Source organism: Thamnophis sirtalis, unplaced genomic scaffold (genome assembly GCF_051295495.1).
Source record: "Thamnophis sirtalis isolate CommonGarterSnake01/CBP01778 unplaced genomic scaffold, rThaSir2_p1.2 scaffold_4, whole genome shotgun sequence".
NCBI lineage: Eukaryota > Metazoa > Chordata > Lepidosauria > Squamata > Natricidae > Thamnophis > Thamnophis sirtalis.
Window position 1 is genome coordinate 43,554,323 of NW_028261384.1, and position 23,224 is coordinate 43,577,546.

General features: G+C 36.6%; 2 protein-coding genes across 4 annotated transcripts in view; one reads left to right on the forward strand and one right to left on the reverse strand.

Moving 5' to 3' along the window:
* Positions 1-11,207, reverse strand: part of HACL1 (2-hydroxyacyl-CoA lyase 1) — a 33,826-nt gene extending 22,619 nt beyond the window's left edge. Inside the window, exons 1-6 of one of the 2 annotated variants that reach the window (XM_087712819.1) lie at positions 11,114-11,207; positions 9,512-9,616; positions 5,195-5,235; positions 4,575-4,655; positions 1,621-1,693; positions 110-187 (exon numbers count right to left, since the gene is read on the reverse strand). In XM_087712819.1, coding sequence (XP_087568945.1) covers positions 110-187; positions 1,621-1,693; positions 4,575-4,655; positions 5,195-5,235; positions 9,512-9,616; positions 11,114-11,197 — 462 coding nt within the window. In that variant the 5' untranslated portion in view covers positions 11,198-11,207. Of the gene's footprint in view, positions 1-109; positions 188-1,620; positions 1,694-4,574; positions 4,656-5,194; positions 5,236-9,511; positions 9,617-11,113 lie in introns of those variants that run through there. The other variant, XM_087712820.1, reaches the window with a different exon arrangement.
* BTD (biotinidase) lies at positions 11,115-22,421 on the forward strand. Of its 2 annotated transcripts, XM_087712821.1 has the most exons (5): positions 11,131-11,245; positions 14,186-14,293; positions 19,106-19,316; positions 19,934-20,083; positions 21,179-22,421. In XM_087712821.1, the coding sequence occupies exons 3-5, from the start codon at positions 19,110-19,112 to the stop codon at positions 22,358-22,360; spliced, it is 1,539 nt and encodes a 512-aa protein (XP_087568947.1). In that variant the 5' UTR covers positions 11,131-11,245; positions 14,186-14,293; positions 19,106-19,109; the 3' UTR covers positions 22,361-22,421. The 2 variants fall into 2 exon arrangements, with proteins under 2 accessions (XP_013916986.2, XP_087568947.1); XM_014061511.2 differs by lacking the exon at positions 14,186-14,293 and having other exon boundaries at positions 11,115-11,245.
* The last annotated feature ends 803 nt before the right edge of the window (positions 22,422-23,224 follow it).

Genomic DNA, 23,224 nt, shown 5'->3' on the forward strand with positions numbered 1-23,224 from the left:
CCCATTCATTTATTCAGGCATCACCAGCCATATGACAATTTTCCAGTGCTATTTGTGCCTCACAGAGCTACATGAAAAGAATTACATATTATTACTTTTTATCTTTTACCTTCTCGATAATTGCAGGAATAGCTTCTAGACTGCTTGGTCTGACAGAAAATTTGCTAAAAAGTCTACATGCTTCAATCTGAAAACAAACACATATATTATTATTTTTTAAATAACAAGAGATTTTACAACAGGAGTTGATCAGTCCAACAATCCATCTAATTCGTATCCCACTTCCACAAAAAATAATAATGAAAAGCAGGGAACTACCACAACTGCTTTGCAGAGATATCCTATAAATTAACATGGAGGTTCTATTTATAAATGCCACAACTATTAGTTAATTACAGAAAATGCAAGGATTACTCACAATTACTCTATCATAATTATCTGCAGAAAATCATCTTTATAAAGACTTTCAATCACACATTACATAATATCTACTCTTAACACAAAAGGTTATGATTTGTAAAACATACAGCATTGCCATTTCAAAAGTTTTGATTATTTGAAAAATTAGGAAATGAAGTTGTTTTATAGTTAAAAATTCAAATAATCCAAAAAGGTGGAACAAGCATCCATGTAAATTGAACAAATAAAATTAATAGCATTTGGCCATAGGTGGGGCAAAGGACACCAGATTATATGTCATTTTATTTAATGGAATAAAGTCTTAATATCATTAATGCCCCAATATTCCAAAACTGTTCCAGGGGAAACTTAAGGTATCCATGAGAAGGGCTAGGGAGGAGAGTAAGAAAAAGCTAGGTGTATATCTGCTTAATATTAATTGTTTGGAGGGGAAGATAAATCAATTATCAATTGCTGATGATCACAAGAATAAATCCCTGAAGTTTTCCTGGTCCAAAGTCACTTAGCTTCCTTGTGCTAACGCAGATCTAGAACACAGTATCCCAATTTCTAGCCCAGTGTCTTTAATCACTATACTAACTGGCTCTCAATACTGAATATAGTCTGTTAATAATAATTAAGTTCAATATGAGTCCTTAAGAATGAAGAAATGAGGTTGGAGAAGATCAGAAAGCACTATAATGCAGCAGAAGATACCAGAAAAGACTAGGCAAAACAACTGTCCTTTATATTTACATTACATTAATGTAATGTAATTTTTAATTTACATTAAAAAGAAACAGAAAGCAGTTTTCAAAGAGCCAAGTAGTTGCAGATGACAAAGATTTGCTGGTGATGGTGAACATTGATTTTTATGTAAAATATTCAGTAAAGGGGCTCAGAGAGTATATTCTTATAGGTAAAAACAGGAGAAAGGAAGGTTTATTCAATTCAATCTGGGTTTTTTCATATTATGTCTATCAATAATATTTATTGAGATATGAAAATCTTTGTCAAGAAATGCTCTAAAGAGCATCAGCTACAATAATGTTTCTCAACCCTGACAACTTTAAAATGTGTTGACTTTCAACTCTAGAATTCCCTGGAAGTTGAAGTTCACTCATCTTAAAATAGTCAAGGTTGAGAATTGTAATTGGAAGATGGATTTCTAAAGTATCCAGGTATTCTTTTATGACAAAAAATAACAGAAGAGATGTGCACCTGTGGGAATTCTTGAAAAGCTCCCATAGTCTCTTGATTTCTGTCAGAGGAGCCTCCAATGACAATCAATGGCCTTAAAAAAATTAAACAAAAGTTTAATTCCTTAAAAACAAAAGCTAGATTCACTTAATTCTTGAATAAGCAACTTGCGAACCTAAAGGCTATATTTTCCTAAATACTGCTTGTTTTAACATTCAATTAAAACTGATATCTTATTGCCTGGGCAAGATGTTGTAAGAACTGGTTTCATCAGTTAGATCAAGTCTTTTGGGAACTTTCATTGATTCAAAAAGAAGGAAAAGATAGTAAGGAGAAAAAAAGGAATTAAATACTGCTTCACTAATTTGTTCTACAGGGCGGGGCATAACCTTTTCCTAGGGGGTCACAGCAAGATCGACAGCAGTTTACAACTTCCGCGACACCTCATTTTAAAGCCCATAAAAAACTGAATTGAATGAGCTATTAAATGTTAAATTTGCTTTAAGAATGGCTGGAAAATTCGATTTGGAAGAACAAAGGATCATTGACAGAATAAAATGCATTGCCTTTCGAGAGGCTCGCGATGCTGGAGCGACGTTTATCAATCGAAAATGGATTGCAAACAAATTGAAACGTCATCCAGATTGGGTTACTGATAATTGGAACAAAACAGCCCAAGAATGTTTCACAAAATTTGGAGAAGGGCGTCCTCTGCAACTGTCCCAAGAAAGCAAAGCCATCATTGCAACTGGCAGTCGCAAACAACGAAAAGGAAACCGAAAAGTGGCCCAAGAAATCCTTCAAATTCGTGGAAAACGAGTTGATCAAAGGACAATCGGCCGATATCGAGAACGAGAAGGTTTGAAGCCATTCCACGTCATTTGCAAACCATTGAAAACTCAAACACACGTTCAAGATCGGCTTTGGTTGTGCGATTGGTTGTCTGAATGGACCGAGGAAGATTTTCTTCATTTGGCGCCATCTGACGAATTCTTCGTTTATGCCATTCGAAAACCGAATTTCCAGAATGATCGAATTTGGGCTAAAGACGTCGACGACATCGCCAAACATGAACGATATCGACAAATCGTTCGCAATCCGACTTGCATCGGGATTTTCGTCATTTTCACAGCCAAGAAACTGCATTGGGTTTTGAAGGATAAAGGGGAATCCTGGGATGGCAGTTATTTCCGTGAGAAAATTTTATTGGAGAATGTCATTCCATTTCTCAGTGATCCAGACAATGTCTTGGTGGTTGGTGAGGCTGTCTTTCTTCATGACAAAGCTCCTTGCATGCGTGCAAATGCGATTCAGCAATTGTTAAAGGAAAACAATGTCGAATTTTGGGGCAATGACGTCTGGCCGGGAAATTCGCCAGATCTCAATCCGGCAGAGAACATTGGGGCCATAATTAAGGATGAAGTGGAAGCTCTGATGATTCAGGAGCAAGGTCAAAATCGATATTCGGTTGAAACTTTGAGAATGAATTTGGAAACTGTGTTGAAAAATCTAGAAAATCGAACGGAACTGTTTGAAGATTTGTTGTGTTCTTATCCACCTCGTTTGAATGCTGTTCGAAGGGCTAATGGTGGTCATACTGACTATTAAATCGTGTCAATAAACTCAGTTTTTGATGGGCTTTCGAATGGTGTATGAATTATTTGTGTTGTTATTACAAGTGTTGCTGTGACCCCCTAGGAAAAGGTTATGCCCCGCCCTGTATATTACTATTGTCTAGGTTTGTCATAGCTTTTATCCAAAGGAGCAAGTGTCCTTTAATTTCATGGCTGCAATCACAGTATGCATTGATTTTGGAGCCCAAGAAAATAAAATATGTCACTGCTCCCATTTCTTCCCCTTCTTTCAGGAAGTGATGATACTGGATGCCATGTTAATTTTTTAAATGTTGAGTTTCAAGCCAACCTTTGCACATTCCTCTTTTACTTTTATCAAGAGACTCTTTAGTTCCTCTTCACTTTCTGCCTTTAGAATGATATTCTTCTGGATACGATATTTCTCCCGGCAATTTTAATTCTTGCTTGTGATTCATCTAGTGCAGCATTTTGCATAATGTATTCTGCATATAAATTAAACGAGGTGGATGACAATACACAACCTTGTTGTACTCTTGTTGTGTTCTCCCCTATGTAGATGTTATCTTTTCCATATTTTGAACTAATCAATTATTCCATGTCTTGTTCTAACTGTTCTTTTTTGCAGGTTTCTCAGGAGATAGATAAGGTGGTCTGGTATTCCTATAGCTTTAAAAATTTGCCCAGTTTATTGTGATCCATAGAGTCTAAGGCTTTAATGTAGAAATAGATGTTTTTGAAACAAATGTTTTTGGAACTTGCTTGTTTTCTCCATAATCCAGCAAATGTTGCCAGATTGGTATCTAATTTCTCTGCTTCTTTGAAACCCATCTTATACTTCTGGTAGCTCTTGGCTCACATATTGCTGAAGACTAGCTTGTAGATTATGAGAATGACTTGTTATCATTTGAAATGAATGCAATTGTATAAGAGAACCACTATCTTTATCTTAAAGCAAACATTCTTATGTTTCTATCAGATAATTTGACAGTTACCAAAAATGACTTACTTTTTAAAGAAGCACTAAGTGGTATCATCAACTTCTCAAAGCAAGTGAAGGTTATATGCAATATACAGTTAATAAAAAGGCTGCTACAAAAGCATGAAATCTTTATGCAAAATCTGTTTGGTAATCTTCCCCAATCACTCACTGAAATGGGGAAGGCAATGAATTAAAGTACATTAAGACAATCCTTAATTCTTGGGATATAACATGTCATATTTGTGTTCTCCCCTATGTAGATGTTATCTACTTAAAACTGAATAAAATGGGAGAGGAAATGGGATGAGGGGATGCGGATATGATACGACTATCTGCTTTCCTGATAAATAGTATTTGAGTGTGTGTATTTGGAAATAAAATATAAAATACAGATTTATTACCAGCAGTTCATATTTGCATTTGCCATTCCAGCCAGAGCATTTACAAGACCAGGGCCAGAAACAACAAGGCATACGGCAGGCCTAGAAACAAAAAGAAAAGCTGCTGAGGTTTTCAATTGAAGCAAAAAATAACTTCGGAGGTATCATACACAAACATTTCTGAAGGATTCGTTTGAAAGCAAGGCAAATTTTTCATTTTTATTGAACTGGAGTATTTTAAATCTACTTTCTGCCCTCAGTACAAAAGAGAAGGTCAAAATATTGTAATACATAAAGTAAATAGAAAAGAAATAAGAAAACTAGGTTGAAGGGCAAGTTATCACTCACATGTTCATCTACAATGGTGTTTACAACCATAAAATATAAAATAGATTTAAATGTAAATGAAATCATTTACAGCTCAGAAGTGGTTCGAATGTTAAGCAAGTTCAGCTTTTTTTCATTTTTGTTTTTATTTATTATGCACTTATCCTCAGTGATAGAAAACTGAGGTTGTGGTAGTAGGACTAATAGAAACACTGCTGCATAAACTACAAAAAGTTTAGATGAATTCAAAATTCTGAAATACTATTATATCAAAATCTTAGAATACAAGAAAATAATTTTTATAATTAACTTACCGGGCAGTCAAATACCCCACAGCAGAAGCTGCATAAGAGGCCTATTGAAAATGAAACATTAATTAAAATCTGAAGGGAAATAGGTAGTACACCAAAACAATAGATTTATATACTATTTTGTAAGGCTTAGCAAAGCATTTGAAAGACTGACACAAATGAAGCATCTTCCATTCAAAAGATTTGATGCAACTGTTTCAAGGGTCTTTCCAAATTGTCTCTGCTTTGTATAAAGTTACTAACAATTCTCCAATGTCTACTAATGAAGTAAAGTGGTGATGTGTGCAGAGATGATCTAGTTTAATTCTAATATCCATATCAATCCTTTCAGAGGCTGCAGTTGACGCACAACTTCAATCAACGTATATGATAATGTCCTTTACAAAGAAACTCTTCAGGTATTTTTCATAATCTATAAATCAAAAGCTTGCCTATTGATGAGGCTGCTATTCTGTATACCGTATTTTCACGACCAAAAGCCGCACCGGATTATAAGCCGCAGTATCAATTAACGTTAATTTTTCAAACTTTTTCCACATATAAAGCGCACCGGGTTATAAGCCGCACGTTTCCCGACGCTTCTGGACATCTGTTGCAGTCGCGAGGAGCGGCACGAAGGTTCTTGGCGCTCCAGGAAGCCCCGAAAGCAGCTGGGAGAGGCGCACGGCTTGGTTTCTCCTCCCTGGACGTCGCAGCAGCAGCCCCAAGCGCACCGATCTCTGTGTTTTTCGCATCGGGGCATGCTCTTGCAGCACACCCCGATGCGAAAAACACTGAGATCGGTGAGTTTGGGGCTGCTGCTGCGACATCCAGGGAGGAGAAACCAAACCGCGCGCCTCTCCCAGCTGCTTTCGGGGCTTCCTGGAGCGCCAAGAACCTTCGTGCCGCTCCTCGCGACTGCAACAGATGTCCAGAAGCGGCTTTTGGGGCTAATGGGGATTGGATTTCCAGCTCGATAGCTTCTGGACGTCTATTGCAGTTGTGAGGAGCCGAGGAGAGTGCGGAGAAGAGCGCGTGACGGTTCTTGGCGCTCCGGGAAGCGGGAGAGGCGCGCGGTTTGGTTTCTCCTCCCTGGACGTCGCAGCAGCAGCCCCAAGCGCACCGATCCCTGTGTTTTTCGCATCGGGGCATGCTCTTGCAGCACACCCCGATGCGAAAAACACAGAGATCGGTGTGCTTGGGGCTGCTGCTGCGACGTCCAGGGAGGAGAAACCAAACCACGCGCCTCTCCCGCTTCCCGGAGCGCCAAGAACCGTCGCGCGCTCTTCTCCGCACTCTCCTCGGCTCATCACAACTGCAATAGACGTCCAGAAGCTATCGAGCTGAAAATCCAATCCCCATTAGCCCCAAAAGCCGCTTCTGGACATCTATTGCAGTCGCGAGGAGCAAAGCAGCTGGGAGATCTTTTTCCACATATAAAGCGCACCGGGTTATAAGCCGCACTGCCGATTTTGGATCAAATTTTAGGATTTTCAGTGCGGCTTATAGTCGTGAAAATACGGTACATAGAAGCTGTGCCTATTTGATTTCAGACCTCAGTTGCCTCTTTGTCACCACTGTCATTTTCAATCATTAGTCCTCCCACTGCAGCTATTCATTTGTTCCATTTTACCTAACTGAAAGATCTCCCACTCTTCCCTGCAGGATTATCTGATACTGGTATTTTCCCATTTCTTTCTTTAAACTTTTTTAAAATCCTATTTAATGGGGTCCTATTCCCTGCAGTTTTTTTTGGCAAGATGTTTCAGAAACGTTTTTGCCATTGCCTTTCTTTGGGCTGAGAGAAGGTGACTGGTCCAAGGTCACAGAATTGGCTTCATGCCCAAGGCAAATTCAGTCTTGTAGCCTATTAACTACTATGGGTTGCGAATGGAGAAAAAGACAATTCTGTCTAGAGTCAGATCAGCTATTTTCTTGTGTAATGCAACAATTGGCAGATATTTTCCATGCTGAATTGTGATGTGCTGAGTAACACCAATGGAGAAAACCAATTTCCTTGTTTATAATTATTGGAACTTGCAAAAATCAGATCTTGAAAATCATTTTCTGGCAGTAACTTGAACAGAGACTGACCATCGGATATTTAAAAAATTATGTTGATATTACTTTGTGCCAATTCAAAGATTGTGACAGCTTTTTAATTTAGCAGTGGGAACAAAAAAAAAAAAAACAAATGAACTCATCTTGAGTTCATATTGACAGCTTTAACTAAAAGTTTTTTAATGGGATATTTTCCATCCAAACAATATACAACTTAGATACAAAACCTGGTTCATAAGCTTCACATTTAAAATATTGTAATTATTAAATTATTTAATTGCAATTAAATAACTGCAATTATAATTACATATAGAAAATTCATATAAAATATAGAATACAGCTTCTTCAAAATGGATTTGACGTCTTCATTTCTCTAGATTAAAGCAGTATTTTCTAATCTGGTGCTTTCAAACTGAATGACTAAAGATTAAGTTTAAATCTCATATAGCTGCATGGTACCAGGTTCAGAAGCCCAGCCTACATTAATCTAACATAAAAAGCATGCTATTCTTCCTGCTGAGAGTTGAGGATGGATGTAATAAGCTTTTGGGTTTTGGCCTACCTTAATAAACTACAATTATTTTATTATAAATTTTAATTAACTGTCATTTTGGACATTTAGAGTTACTTAGATCAGGCTGGAAATTAATATAGCAAAATAATAGGATGCATCTGAATGTCTTTTACAGTATTTATGCAGCATACCTTTAGGGGGAAGAAATGATTCCCCTCCCACCCTGTCCTCAATGAGGTCTAGCCATAATATACAAAAAAATTGTGAAAAAAATTATACTTGAGAGGACTGATGATTTCAGAAAGCATTATGTAGAAGACAATATGGGACATAGTACAAGAGTTAAGTTATTAAAATTGCAGATACTATTTTTTATATAACATATTTCAAAAATTAAAACTTAAACACCAGAAGGTAATTTATGCATTTCTCTTCTATTTCTGAAAGAAAAACATGCCAAGTAATGTAGAAACAGTTAAAGATATCCAGAGTGGGTGTTCTATTGGCAAAACTGTTTGTACTTAAATGCCATGATGCCATGACAACACATTGTCAAACCAAGTGGCAAATTAAAATGCTATATAAAACTTTGCAGATGCCTGGAAGGATTATTCTTATAATTATGTAATCATTTTTGCTAATTGTAAAAGAAAAATGTGCCACTATTTGTAAGTATATTTTTGTTATGGATTCAGATATATTAATGCATGTAATTATACAGGTAATAGATGGAAAATATTAGCAAATGCTTGCCCATACTTTTCTTGTGCCAGTTTTTCTCCAACCAATAATTTTAAGCCCTTGGTACAAAAAACACTGGTTCATCATTATTATTTTTCTACATAAACAAATTATGAAACTTTAATGCTTGATAATAAATTTCAGTAATATAAAATGTCACTGGAAATTTGAAAAGGAAATGAATCTATGGTTTAAATATCAAGAATAGTCAATATTAAGGAGTGCTCTTCTGCTGCAGAATAGTTTCTACAATTAGTATTCAATCAAGCAAACTAAATATAAGAGAAAAACTACATGAGAGAGAATTCTATATCATTTATTTTTATATAATGAGAGAATAATATATTAAGTCAAATTCTTATTATTGAGGCTTGACTAAGTGAGTGTGTTGGACTCTGCTTTTTTAAGTAAACATCTGCAGCAATCATGACATGTACGCAATCTTCATGCAAATCCTGTCCTTATACACTTGCATCTTGAAGTCTGATGCAAGTACATAGGTTGCAGAATTCGTAGAGTAATATTATGCAACTGCCATAATTTCCCCTGTCCCCCTCTCCTCCCAGACAGTTGCCTGATCTTTCCTGGGAGCTTACAAAAAGGGAAAAATTAACTTGTGACATTGCAAATAATTAACATTAACTCATAATTCTGCATGTGCACTGGGGAACTGCTCTTCCAGTTTCTGGCGCTCTGTGTGCTGCTGCTTCGTGTTCTCCTGCATGCTCCTGTTTCGGCACTTGGTGCCGAAAAGATTCGCCAACACTCCCTTATTACAACAGTCCTGTAAGGCACATAGACTCTCATTCCACTAATTCTAGAGAATGCTTTGGGGAAAAACCACTTTTGTTAAAGACAAAAACGTGTAGAAATTACCATCTTTCTGTGGCAATTCAGCAATAAGTAAATAAAAGTGTTTGATTCTGTGCTGTCACTATGTCAGATTATGTAACAGTAAAATGAGCTTTTAGCATTGAATAGTTATTGAGCAAGCAGAGACACTAATTAACTCCCCAAATACTTACAGCTTGTTCATTGCGCATTCCTATATATTTAATTCCACTTGCTTGTGCAGCAGTTGCTACTTCTGTTATAGGAACACCAACAATGCCAAACATGTATTCAATTTCCTGAAATAAATAAATTTTATTTTAATGCATCTGTTTAATTTAACCAACTATCTTTATTGTCTCATCCCTATCCCCATTTGGAATTTTATATAATCTGACAATATGAAGGGCAAAGTGAGATAGGCTTTATACACAAGGCAAAATTAGAATTTGTATAATCTGTTCCAAGTGAAACTGCCTTTTGCAACTGACTGTGATTTTGGCAATGTCCATGGTATTGAAATGGTGCTACAATTATTCTGGTATTGCACTCAAGAAGTCTATTACTATTGGAACTACCTTTGCGTTGTTGTTTTTGCCAGTTATTCTATTTTTGCAGGTCTCTGTATTTTGTTATCTTCTACATTTTTTTCTTCTATTCTACTGTCCCCATGTACATCATGTCCACTATTTTATTCTTATAGTCATATTAAAATTATTGGCTTTTTATAAGGTTAATTACATTATGAGATATATCTTATTAATCACAAAATGAGTTTGTAATTCAAAAGAACCCATTTTCCCACAATGCTCTTTTTTGCATCTATTTTTCTAAGTACTATTTATTTTCATTTAACCATAAAATCTAAACTTATGGATTCTGTTCAGTGTTAGTTTCAACATCCTAGACTCTAGGACCTAGAGAAGATAGAAATAAATAAATCAATATAGAATAGGATAAAGGACAATAGTGAAACAACAGTGGTTAGTTTAGTTTAAAATAAACCAAATTTTCTTGGTCTACAAATCACTTCACCTCTGCAGAAATAAGGGGGAAAAACCCACCAGTACCTAGACTGAAACTACACGTAAGGCTTTGTTTGATCAGAATAGAATTTTCTTCTAAACAAATGCATAGATTCCCAGTTTGAGTAGTACTTATAACAGTCACCGGGTGAGTATCCCATAAATATTCACACTTAAAATAATAAACATTTAGAGCTTTCTAGAATAGGTGCAGGTGAATACCATGTAATTTTCTTGCAAATTCCTATAATCACCAAAATTATCACTCCTGTCTTGGCAGATGTATCACGAAAATTTACATGGATGTTTTAAAGTGAATCTTCTATATCTGTTTCTTGCCATTTGATTAAGATTAACAGCACTATGTCCTGATTCGCACAAGAAACATAAAATTATTTCTTTGTATTGATCCTACAGCAGGAGTCCCCAAACTTGGCAACTTTAAGATTTGTGGACTTAACTCTCAGAATTCTCCAGCCAGCTGGCTGGGGAATTCTGGGAGTTGAAGTCCACAAGTCTTAAAGCTACCAAGTTTGAAAAACTCTGTACAGTGTGTGGCTTATTCAATAAACCGTTTAAACAAAACGCGTCAGAGGCAAGTTTTGCCCGTGCAAGGGAGGAGGTTAGCAGCGGCACAGAGATCTTCTGATCGCTTTGCCCGCCTCTTGGAATTGATTCCACAACTCGACACCCCCTCGGCACTTCTAAATGGTCTTTCCCATTCCGCTGTTCAGGGTGAAGCCACACTCGGGAGTTACCCAGCGCTCTTACTTGTATCTTTAGGGACTCCGCGATAAGCTGAGCCCCGCTAACAACTTCATCTTCCTCCAACAATACCAGATTTTGCGAGGCCATCTTCCGCGGAATGGAGACAAGGACGATAGCCCCGCCACTTATGCTGAGGTACGTTTCTCTCGACCAATGGGAAAAACCTAGTCTAAGGCTTGGGGGGAAAAGCCAGCCATTGAAGAACTTGTGGGCGTGGTTTTACAGGGATTCTGGTGAAACGGCGCAGCCCCAGGAATGTCAAAGCAGCTCCCTCTGAATTTGACGGCTGGTCACGTGACAAGAGGACGTGTCAGATACAATTTTCTGATTGGCCGGCTTGTGCCAACCTGCTTCCCTTCATTATTTGCCAATCTGTTGGGAAGAGAAGAAGGTCCAAGGGTTTTTTAGTTCAGGGGTCTGTGGAAAAAAGTCAAAAGCAACGATTGTGCAATAGAGTGTGCTTGAAATATATGACAATAAAGAAGGTGCTCATTCCAATGAAAACGAGTTTTCCGACTGTCTTAAGCACTAAAGAGCCAAGGTGGCGCAGTGGTTAAAATGCAGCACTGCAGGCTACTGCTAGATCAGCAGGTCAGCGGTTCAAATCTCACCGGCTCAGGGTTGACTCAGCCTTCCATCCTTCCGAGGTGGGTAAAATGAGGACCCAGATTGTTGGGGGCAATATGCTGACTCTCTGTAAACCGCTTAGAGAGGCCTGAAAGGCCTATGAAGCGGTATATAAGTCTACTGCTATTGCTGTAAGTCTACTGCTAAGTCTACTGCTATTACAGCACTGAATCAAATCTATTAGTTTGACTTATTTTTCTGAGTTTGCACAATCCTACATGGTAAATGAACACAACCTTTGGCTGCTAAAGCATGGTGCCAGTCAGTATGATGTATGAGTACGGCCTATATTTGTAAATTTGTAAATAAACTATCCTGAAATGCTGAACTTGAAGAATATTTTAAGAAACGAGTGAATGTAAAATTAGGGGTTAAAATCTGGATAACAAATATTGCCGTCTCTTTGTATTATATCTAAGAAATTCAGAATAACATATTATCCCAATACACATATTTCAGAGGAATGGATACTTGATTTATTATTTCATTTTTAAGGACATCCATCTCCATAGTAACTTTGTGCAGCTTACAATTTTTTTAAAAAAAGACAAGAAAAAAAAAGAATGTTTTCCAAGGCCTGAAGAACAAGCAGGTTTTTAGCAATTTACAGAGACAAAAGGGTGGGAGAAAATATGGATTGGGGGGGTTGATCCATGTGGTGAGTTTGACAGTTTATTGGAAATTAGGTGTCTCTCCCTTCTACTCCGGAGATTCATTATCCCCAGGCAGAATGCTTGTGAGGTATCTAATAATGTCAACAAAGAAATGTAAAACAAATGGAAGGAAAATAATTGCCACAGAGAAGTCCTGGGGTTTTAAATTACCAATTAGTTAAGTTGAACAATAAATATAGCTGATTTTTATAATATTTTGTGTCTTATTAATCTGAAAATGAGAAGGCTAGATTATCAGTTTTGTCAATCAACAGGAGAGTTTTTTTTAACAAAACAAAGTTGTTACCAATATAATGCTACAGGTTTAATTCAGATTTAAATCCACATATTTAATTTTTATTGAAGTTTTCCAGAATTTCCATTCTTCTTTGATTAGAAACAAACCCATCTGCATATACTGTAGTTGAGCATTTTACAAAAACAACAACCAGGAGGATAAAAATATGTTGAAAACAACTTGGTGACATACAACAATATATTTTACATATTTCTCCTTAAATGTTTATTTCAGTTTTAGTTATTTACATTGCTACTTTTTCTGGTTGTTGCTGATTATTATGTACTATTTTTCAGTTAGGTTTGGCCTCTTGTTTTTTCTATAATTTTTATTTCACTTACAGGGAGCAAATACCATTTTACCTTCTGTTTAGCCTCGCTTTATCACTAGTGTATGTTTTAACTCCATCGACATGAAAGATTGGCACTCATTTTGACAAATCACGACACGTGTATTCAGGTTTGGGGGGGGGTTGCCTTAACTGACACACAGTTTTTTGACATAAGAACATCTGGTTTTCCACTTGTCATATAGAATATGAAAAACAATTTTACATTAGCTAGTAGTAACGTTAACCAGTCATAAAATAGTTTCATACTGTTCTGTTAGTTGTGATTTTTTTTTACTTATTACATTTCAAAAAGTATGTCAGGATACAAAATCTGCAATCCTGCAGATTACTGTTCTTGCCCATTGGTTATGTTTGCTGGATTTATGATATATCCTTTATGATATTTAAAAGGTCACCGATTCTCCATATTTGATATAAAGAAGCAATACTTTTGAATGCAGTTAGTATATGAAACAAACTTTTAACATGTTAGTGTTAAACTGGATTGTGAATTTGCACACAGTTCCTATTAAAACCGTGGATTGTGTTCATATTTTTACAGTGCATTTATTAAAGGGTTGGGATGCAGGGAGATGTTTACATAACAGCAAATGTCATCCTAATGTATGTAAGATCCCCAGCCAATAATTTCTTGAGATCAATCCTCATGTTTGCACTCTGATACCAAAATCCAGTCAATGGAACAGTGCAAAGAAGAAGAACCAATAACTTACAAAGTCAGTGGGGTTAGATTTCCATTTCATCAAACAAGAATTTTAAAAACAATTTTCTTCTTTTGAAACTTAGCTAAGTGTTGCCAAATCTACAATAATTAAAACAACTTGTTTTATAAATGTCATTAGAAATCACAACCATCTGTGCTAAGAAATTAATAAACTTTCCATCCTTCCAAGGTTGGTAAAATGAGGAGGCAGATTGTTGGGGGCAATATGCTGACTCTGAAAACTGCTTAAAGGGCTGTAAAGCACTGTGAAATGGTATATAAGTCTAAGTGCTATTGCTAAGTGCTATACACAGTTTTTTTCAACTGTGTAAATACCGTTTTTATTCTATTGCATGGCCTAAAAATAAAGCCAATGTCAGAGACTTTTGGCTAGAATCCTGATAAGTTTTTTTAATGGAATTTCACCTTTATTTTCTTCCAGAAGTCTTTGATACTGGAGGTCTTCATGACAATCATTATTTAAGTATGGATAATTCTTATAATAATGTACTGCTATACTTGCTGTTCGGCCAGTCTATGCTGCTAAAAGGTATTGCCCAAGTGATTTCCTAAGTACAGTAACAGCTTCACAGAGACAGGTCTAACAAGGCTCATGAAATGGCATATATTCCTATGTCTTCATATATTTTTCTTTCTTTTATTTTTTTAAGTTTCCCCCTTTATTACACCTTTTTTATTTGTTTTCTTTTTGTTTTTCTTGTTTACTTTCTATTGGTATATTATATTAAGTTTTAATAAAAACATTACTTTTATTTTTATTTAAGTTTTAATAAAAAATACATAAAATAGTATATATTTCTTATGTGCCTTCCTTACCAATTGCAACAAGTAATTAAAAGTGTATCCTTTCCCTGGGCAGAATAACATCATATATCACCCTTCTGTATAGTATCACATTACATTACACACACACTAACTGCATCTGTATTTTTTAACAGGCTTTGCACAAAGGAACATTTATTCTTGTGTTTAAGCTGTTCAAACTCTTCTGTGTGTTCAAAGCAGCAGCTGAATTGTTCTCTTAGAGCAAGTAAATCAATTACCAGAAGAGGACATTCTTACAGGAGGCCAAAACAGTGTAGCCAGAATTTGCTTTAAAATAGCTTATGGTAATAATCACATTTGTTACAATAGCATTTCCCAATCTAATAGCATCCTGATGTGTTGGCTGTACTACTGTCAATTTTCTCAACTCACATTGTCTTGAAACTGTGGGTGCTGTAATCCCAACTCTTATAGAGAATATTATATTGAAAATGTGGTTTGAATATTAGGTGATATATATTTTTGCCCAAAATAATCATTCTGCTTTATTGTCTCCTTGTTATGTTATTGTATAACTTATGTATTAAGAAAATTGTATTAAATTTTGAATTGATCTGTCCATTATGAAATGGACAAATAACTTTCCATGCTGTATGTCTTTGAAATTTTATTTGGTATCATTTTTGTATGTTCTTGGTTGCAACTTTAGGTTATCTTTGAAGCTGGGGCTCACTAATGATTTGTAAAGCTTAATTTAAAAAAAAAACCTAAAAGTTAATAACTTGTTTCTCTTCTACAATCTAGTTCACTTAATTTTAATTGATATGAAATCTCCAGATTTATGGAAGGAGAAAGACTAGAGAAACTAGGATACTGATGGCAAATCTATGACACATATGTCACAATTGACATGCCATGCATTTTTTTGTGACACACCTAAAGGACATTGAGAATATGGTGTACTTTTGTGCAGCCTTCAAACCCTCTTGAAGACATGTAAGAGGGCTCTGCTCTCATTGCCACATCCAAAAAGTTTGGGAGGTTCTTGTACAATTTTCTTTTTTTTAAATTTTTTAAAATTTTTGAATAAACACAAACAGACAAAACACAACAAACACCACAAAAATATCTTCCATTGTGAGTGTATCAATCAGTTACAAAGAGCTTTCGTGCATCCCTTCCACAGTTATCACCTACAATTCATATCAAATTATATGTTTTAAATCATATATATATATATATATATATATGTGTGTGTGTGTGTGTGTGTGTGTGTGTGTGTGTGTATATATGTATGTATGTGTATGTGTATATGTATGTATATATGTATGTATACTGGGTTACTATATATATTACTATCATCATACCTCAATCTTCATATGACTATGATTGTTTTTATGTTTCTTTATATAAAATATTCCAAAATTTAAAGCAAAGCCACATGATGGCATTCTGTTATCTATTTTCAATATCATCCAGCAACATTACATCTTTATGACACTTTCTAAATAAAATATGTTTAATAACAAAGTTTCTAGACCTCCTTTCTTAATCACTGTTTACAATTTATATCCAATTTCCCTTTTATCATGTCAATACAAATATTACATGATTATCATTATCAATCATTTATTTAACAATATCCATTATTTCATATATATATATATATATATATATATATATATATATATATATATATATATATATATATATCTTAGTTTAACTAAATTTGACTTACTCTTTTTTTTAATATTATAAGCTTTTATACATAACAGAGCTTCTAAACTTCCTTTCATGATCACCATTTAGAATGTATACCAAATTTCCTCTTATCAAACCAATACATATGTGTACATTGTTAGCATTATCAATTATTTATCTAATTAGATCCATTATCACTTCATTTTTAACATAATGCTCTAATTTTAACTAAATTTGACTAATATTTTGTTATTAGTTTTCATATCTCAACCTGTGTTTTTCCCGTAATAATGCAGTCTTACGTTTTTTGCCATTTGTGGAATCTTCTGGTTATTTCCTTAATCAAATTTGTGTGGACTTCTCTTCGCAACTTGTTGCTTTTTACATATCTTGTAAAAAGTCGAGACCCTCCGTCAGCTTCTTTAATCAGCTTATTTTTGTTATCAGTAGTGCTTTTGTCAAAGTTTCTCTCCTTGAATCCAGCAATTCATCTCTTTCTTCTTCTTCTATACCTTGAAATCTGGGGTGGAGCTCCTTTCCATCTATCTTCCCTTTCCATGTTCCATTCTTTCCATCTCCAACTACACTCAGTTCACTGTCAGTATCCACAATTATCTTGCCTCTTTGTTCATTTTTCCCTTGGGTTTTTAGAACTCTAACCTCCACTTTTTCCATTTGCTGTATATCTTCAATTTTTCCATCAAATTTTACTGCATTACAATCTATATTTTCCAATCTCTTCTCAATTCTCTCTGTGGTTTCTAATAATTTTTGAATTTCAAGCATAATCTGCTGTGTTCGGAGACTGCAATTAGTCCAGAATGCAGCCGTGCGAGCGATACTGGGTGTGCCAAGGTACACCCATATCACACCTATCCTCCGCGAGCTGCACTGGCTGCCCATTGTTCTCCAAGCACGATTCAAGGTGCTGGTCATTACCTTTAAAGCCCTACATGGCCTAGGAGCTGGGTACCTACGGGACCGTCTTTTGCCACATACTTCCCTCAGACCAATAAGATCGCACAGGATGGGCCTTCTCTGGGTACCTTCAGTGGAACAATGCCGGCTGGCGGTGCCTAGGAGTAGGGCCTTCTCTGTTGCCGCTCCAGCCCTATGGAATGAGCTGCCCCCAGAGATCCGGGCCCTACCCACTCTCATGGCCTTTCGCAAAGCCATCAAAACCTGGCTTTTCCGGCAGACCTGGGGCTGTTGACTCCTTGATGGAGGTCCAGCCCCATCTGATTGAGTGTCTGTTGTGTCCCTTTTTAACTTGTTGTGTCCCATTGTTTTTAATAATTCTTTTTAATTCTTTTTTTCATTTCTCGGAGTCCTCCAGGATTGGGCAACATAGAAATTAAATAAATGAAATGAAATGAATGCTGTAATGTTATGGTTTCTTTTTGGTCTTGTGCCATACTTCCAACTAGTAAACACTGCCACTCTAGTTTCAAAACAAGGTTTTGTTTTCACTTCTCTCCAGCTGCCAAAGAAGCATCCAAAGATCACCTGTATAAACAACCTATGCTCTTCTCCTTATCTCTTCTGTAAACAAGCTGAAGCTTGTTTGCTGAAGCAAAGTCAAAATGGTCAAAGACAAAAAAGAGAAAGAATATTTCCAGGACTCAACCTCCAACCTCCAAGTGGCAGTGTAACTTCTTTTCCCTCTGATTTTACTACCCTCTTTATATTCCTTTTATATCTTCTTTATATTCCAGGCTTAAAAGAAACAAAATTCTTAAATGGAGCAAAATAAAGAGAAAAAGCCCATCCAAACCAATATTATAAAAATAAAGAAAAAGATTTAATCCATAGGTAAAAAAAGAAATAGAAGAAGAAAAACCAATACTTTCACTTTAAAAAGTAAGAAATATTTGCAAAACTTCCATCCATAAAAAAAGGATAACACACTGTCCAATATAGCTTAATTTTGCTGCTTATTTTCTTTTCTTTGCAAGTTTAATTTAGCTTTGATTTTTTGGAGGCAGTTTCTTTTATAACAATAAAATTTCCTCACCAGACACACTTTCTCTTTCCGCTTTCCTCCCATTGCAGAGCTGTCCCAACTTCAGCAGCTTTTGGCTACACTTCTGTCGCCGGCAAGAAGAGATTCTCTTGGATCAATCAGGGACTTTGCAATGTCCCTGAGATCAGCAAGACGTACTCTTCCTTGTCACCATGCCTTTGGGAAGGTTTAGGTCCAAAAGGACCGTACAGCGGCAAAAGTATCAACTGCGATCTTGGAGCTCCGAGATTGCACGTTGTACCATTGCGATGCTAGCTCCTTTCTGGGAGGTTCTTGTAAAGGCTCCAGATATTGTGCAAGAGCAGGCCCTTTCATGTGACTTAGAGGGTGCAGAGGCCATGCAAGAGCATATCACATTCTTGTGTGGCCATTGCAGCCTCCACAAAATGTGTGATGTGAATTTTTGAAGCCTCCAAAGGCCACACAAAAATAAGGTAAGTTCTCACATGGGCCCCAAACCCTCCGGAGCATCCAAAAATCACACAAGAAAGAGGCCTCTTGTTCTGTTGTTGTTGTTTTTTTGGAGGCTGCAAGGTTACACAATAGCATCTCTGACATTTCCAAGCCTCATGTGATCTAGAGCTGCTTTTGGTGGGCATTTTTTTTCTGAGAGGCAAAGATAAATTAAAAAAATATTTACATTTCTTTTTTGTACATGCCACCCATAACATTATCCAAAGTGACACTTCGTTATGAACTGTTTTTCTTTTGACCTGGGAGGAGAGAGGTTAACACTCCAGAAGAGTCAAGTTAGGTAATTTATGATTTTTTGACACTGCAAGCTCAAAAGGTTCAACATTACTGATCTAGGATGTTATTGATCATGGTCATATTCATCTGCTTTCATTTTAGGTTCATGGCAAGTGTCATCTTGTTTGTTCTTGGTCATCAAGTTCTTTCCATAGATATTCAAAGAGGAAAACATTATGTTGCTGCTGTATATGAACATCATGCCATCCTGAATCCCAATCCAGTGGCCATCATTGATCGACAAAATGCATTACAATTAATGAAGCGGAATCTAGACATTTATGAAGAGCAAGTAATTAATGCAGCAAAACAGGTAGAATATTAGTCTTTTCCATTTTTAATATAAAATTTGACTACCATTGGAAATCAGTTGAAAATAACTTATTGCAACAATCTAAATTGGCACAGACCTAAAGAACAGTGAACAGATTAGCTTCAATTTTATAACATAATATAGTAGTATTATTTAGCAGTATGGTAGTATTATAGTCATTAAGTTATTAAAATGTAGACCAGATATTTGGACTGTTAAGAGACTATCACCTTGGTTTCTATTATGAGTTCCCAGAATCTTAGATCACCCTTGGTTGGTTTTTTTTAGATTAATTAAATATGTGATGTTAAACAAGATGTCTTATACTTTTACTGTAAGAGTTTGTTATAGGTATCCTATAAAGTGCTTGAGGAAGGAATGGTTGCATTTGGTGTCTACATAAGATAGATTTGTTCATTTCTAAAATTACTGTGTTTCAGTCATAATTTCCATTTAATTTCCATTAAAATACAAATACAATCTATTAATTTCTTCATAATTATGAAATTATTTGTTAATGAAAGCAATTATATACCTTAAACCATAGCTATTTAATAAAGAAATCATTTTGTTTCACTTTTGGTCTTTGGCTGATAAATATTTTTTGTTACTGTTAGGGAGCCCAAATAATTATCTTTCCTGAAGATGGAATTCAGGGTTTCAACTTCACAAGGACGTCCATTTATCCTTACCTGGATTTCATTCCAAATCTGGACTCTCTGACATGGAATCCATGCAAAGAATTTTACTTATTCAATGACACTGAGGTAATTTCTTTAATTAATGTAATTTTTCCTCTATCTTCTTATTGCACTCTTCCAAATAAAAATCATTTAAAAGCTAAAATTGTACCTACCGTATTTTTTGGTGTATAAGATGCACTTCTCCCCCCAAAAAGTGGAAAGTGTGGAAATGTCTGTGTGTCTTATACAGTGAATGTTGCCAAAGCCCCACCCACCCGACAGCTCCCACCAGAGGTGGTATTCAGCAGGTTCTGACCAGTTCTGGAGGACCGGTAGTGGAAATTTTGAGTAGTTTGGAGAACCTCTGACTGACCCTGCCCCCATCTATTCTCTGCCTCTCAAATCACAGCTGATTATGAGGAAATGGGGATTTTGCAGTAACCTTCTCCTGGAGTGTAGAGGGAATAGAGATTTCACAGTATCCTTCCCCTGCCACACCTACCAAGCCATGCCACCCCCACCAAGCCACACTCACAGAACTGGTAGTAACATTTTTTGAATCCCACCACTGATCCACACACTTCGGCCTCTGCCTCCCAGCAATTTGCCTCCTTGCAGCAAACAGCAAACTACCTGGTCAGCTTCAGCACAGCCTAATTTAGCATGAGCAGCTAATTGGTGGTTGGATCTGCCTCCCAGAATAATGCCTATCAGCTGTTGCAGGCTGTGGGGATTGCCACCACCTGTCATCACCCATCACCTCTGCTACCCATTGCCATTTCCGTGCACCCCATTTTCGGCCTCCATGCATCCTATTTTTGGCCTCCGTGCACCCCATTTTTGGCCTCCATGCGTGCTGTTTTTGGCCCGTTCCAAGCAACGGGAATCACTGCGGTCTATCCAGGAGGCAGATCCAACTGCCAAACAGCTGCTTATGCTAAATCAGGCTGTGCTGAAGTTGACTAGGCTGTTTGCTGCAAGGAGGCAAATTGCTGGGAGGCAGAGGCAGATTTTTTTTTTGTTTTCCTTCTAAAAGCTAGGTGTATCTGGAGCATCTTATAGTCTGAAAAATATGGTAATTCAATAGTCAGTTAACACAATACTGTAGCTAACTGTTTTTCTTTTTTATATAAGATAACATTCCATTTTAAATATTTTAAAAACCTTTTGCTTTTATAGGTTCTCCATCAACTCAGCTGTATGGCGTTGAGAAACCAAATATTTTTAGTTGTAAATTTGGGAACTAAAGAGCACTGCATGCAAAGTGATCCCCACTGTCCACCAGATGGAAGATATCAGTTTAATACTAATGTAGTATTTAATGACAATGGCACACTGATAGCCAGATACAGAAAACAAAACCTATACTTTGAGTATGCCTTTAATACTCCACCAGAGATTGATTATACGGTTTTTGATACACCTTTCGCAGGCAGATTTGGAATCTTTACTTGCTTTGATATTTTATTTTATGAGCCAGCTGTAAACCTTATAAAGCAATACAACATAACCCAGGTGGCATATCCTACTGCATGGATGAATCAACTCCCACTTTTGTCTGCTGTAGAATTTCAACAAGCTTTTGCAATCGCCTTTAAAATAAATCTTTTGGCAGCAAATATCCATCATCCTGACTTGGGCATGACAGGCAGTGGTATATATACACCATCAAAATCTTTCACTTATTATGATATGGAAAGCATTAATGGGAAACTTATAGTTGCAGAAATCCCAGTTATTACATCAGATCATGAAACTAATATGGAAAATAATGCAATGTCCCACAAAGGTCAAAAGAGTTCTTTGAATTTTTATAGAGAGAAACAGATTTGCCATAAAGATCAAGAAACTGACTGTAAAATAGAAGAAAAGCCATCCCAAGATTTTTTACCTGTATTTTATGGAATCATGATGTATGATAATTTTACCTTAATGCCCATACTAAATGCAGAAGGAAATATAGAAGTTTGTTCCAATACACTTTGTTGTAATTTAATCTATAAGCAATTAGAAAAAACAAATGAACTTTATGTTTTAGGAGCTTTTGATGATTTGCATGTAGTGCATGGAAGATACTATGTTCAAGCCTGTGTATTAGTTAAATGTGGTGGACTTAACTATTCAACCTGTGGGCAAGAAATCACAGAGGCATCTGGATTGATAGATTTTCAGCTCCAAGGAAATTTCAGTACTACTTTTATCTTTCCTCTCTTGCTAAGATCTGGGGTCACTCTAGACTTTCCTGACTATTTGGGCTGGGGGGGGAAATCCTATGTCATGTACAAAATGGGAGGGTCTTCTGGTTTAATAACAGCTGGCCTATATGGGCGCTGGTATGAGAGGGACACAAATAGTTTTTGATACCAATATTGTCTCAAAATTATTACTGCAAGAACCCAATAAATATTTTTCGATGTGATTATTCAAAGCCTTTGGACTTTTATTGCACATATACAGTATATGGAACATACTATGATTAAAGTTGAATTATTTCATCAAAATGCCTTGTACGTTAGAGAATTTCACAGGTGTAGCTTCAACGTAGCAGAATATGCCATCTCTGACATCATACATTTGGAAGCAAGTATATCTTTGGTACAAACTCCAAACTGCCCTTTTTTACTTGAAGGATCATTTCAATTTGCTAATACCTAAAATTCACATTTAGCAATTGATTTCATCTCTCAGCTCTTTCACTCCTGCTGTGGCTCCCTGTCTCCCTGTCATGGCAGAGGGATGAAAAAGCTGTTGCACTGTTGCAGCAGTAGTGATGAACTACTGAGCATTAGTGCATCTTTGTACTTGCCTTTGTGTGGCAACAGGCTTCCACCTTCATCATGGTACATTTGCTATTGCTGCGAGCAGAGGGCTGGAAGAGAATGGTGGGAGCAGATCTTGTGGGGTGGGGTAATCTCCCAAGCTTGGCCTTCATCTTCCCTCGTCGGTTGGGCCAAGAGAAAGAAGGGGGTGGTGTAGGAAAGTGATCCCCTCCCTTGTCAAGCACAGAGTACAAAAGCCCAGCAGAAAATGTGGCGGCTGGCCTGGCAGAAGTGCCCCCATTGGTGAGTCAGATGGTAGAGAGGTTTGGCCCGGTTCTCACAGCAGGAAACTGTTTGGCACCTTCAGACACGAGCTCCTCCCTTTGAAATGCACAGCGCTTTTGAGGAAGCCTTGCAGCGATGGCTGGGGCTGTGGAGGGGGAGGAAGCAGAGGCAACAGGGCTGC

Coding starts and splice junctions, on each gene's coding strand:
- BTD (XM_014061511.2), top strand. CDS start 11,208: ATGGAGACAAGGACGATAGCCCCGCCACTTATGCTGAG. Junction 11,246..19,105: donor GCCCCGCCACTTATGCTGAG/GTACGTTTCTCT, acceptor CTTTCATTTTAG/GTTCATGGCAAGTGTCATCT. Junction 20,084..21,178: donor ACTTATTCAATGACACTGAG/GTAATTTCTTTA, acceptor TTGCTTTTATAG/GTTCTCCATCAACTCAGCTG.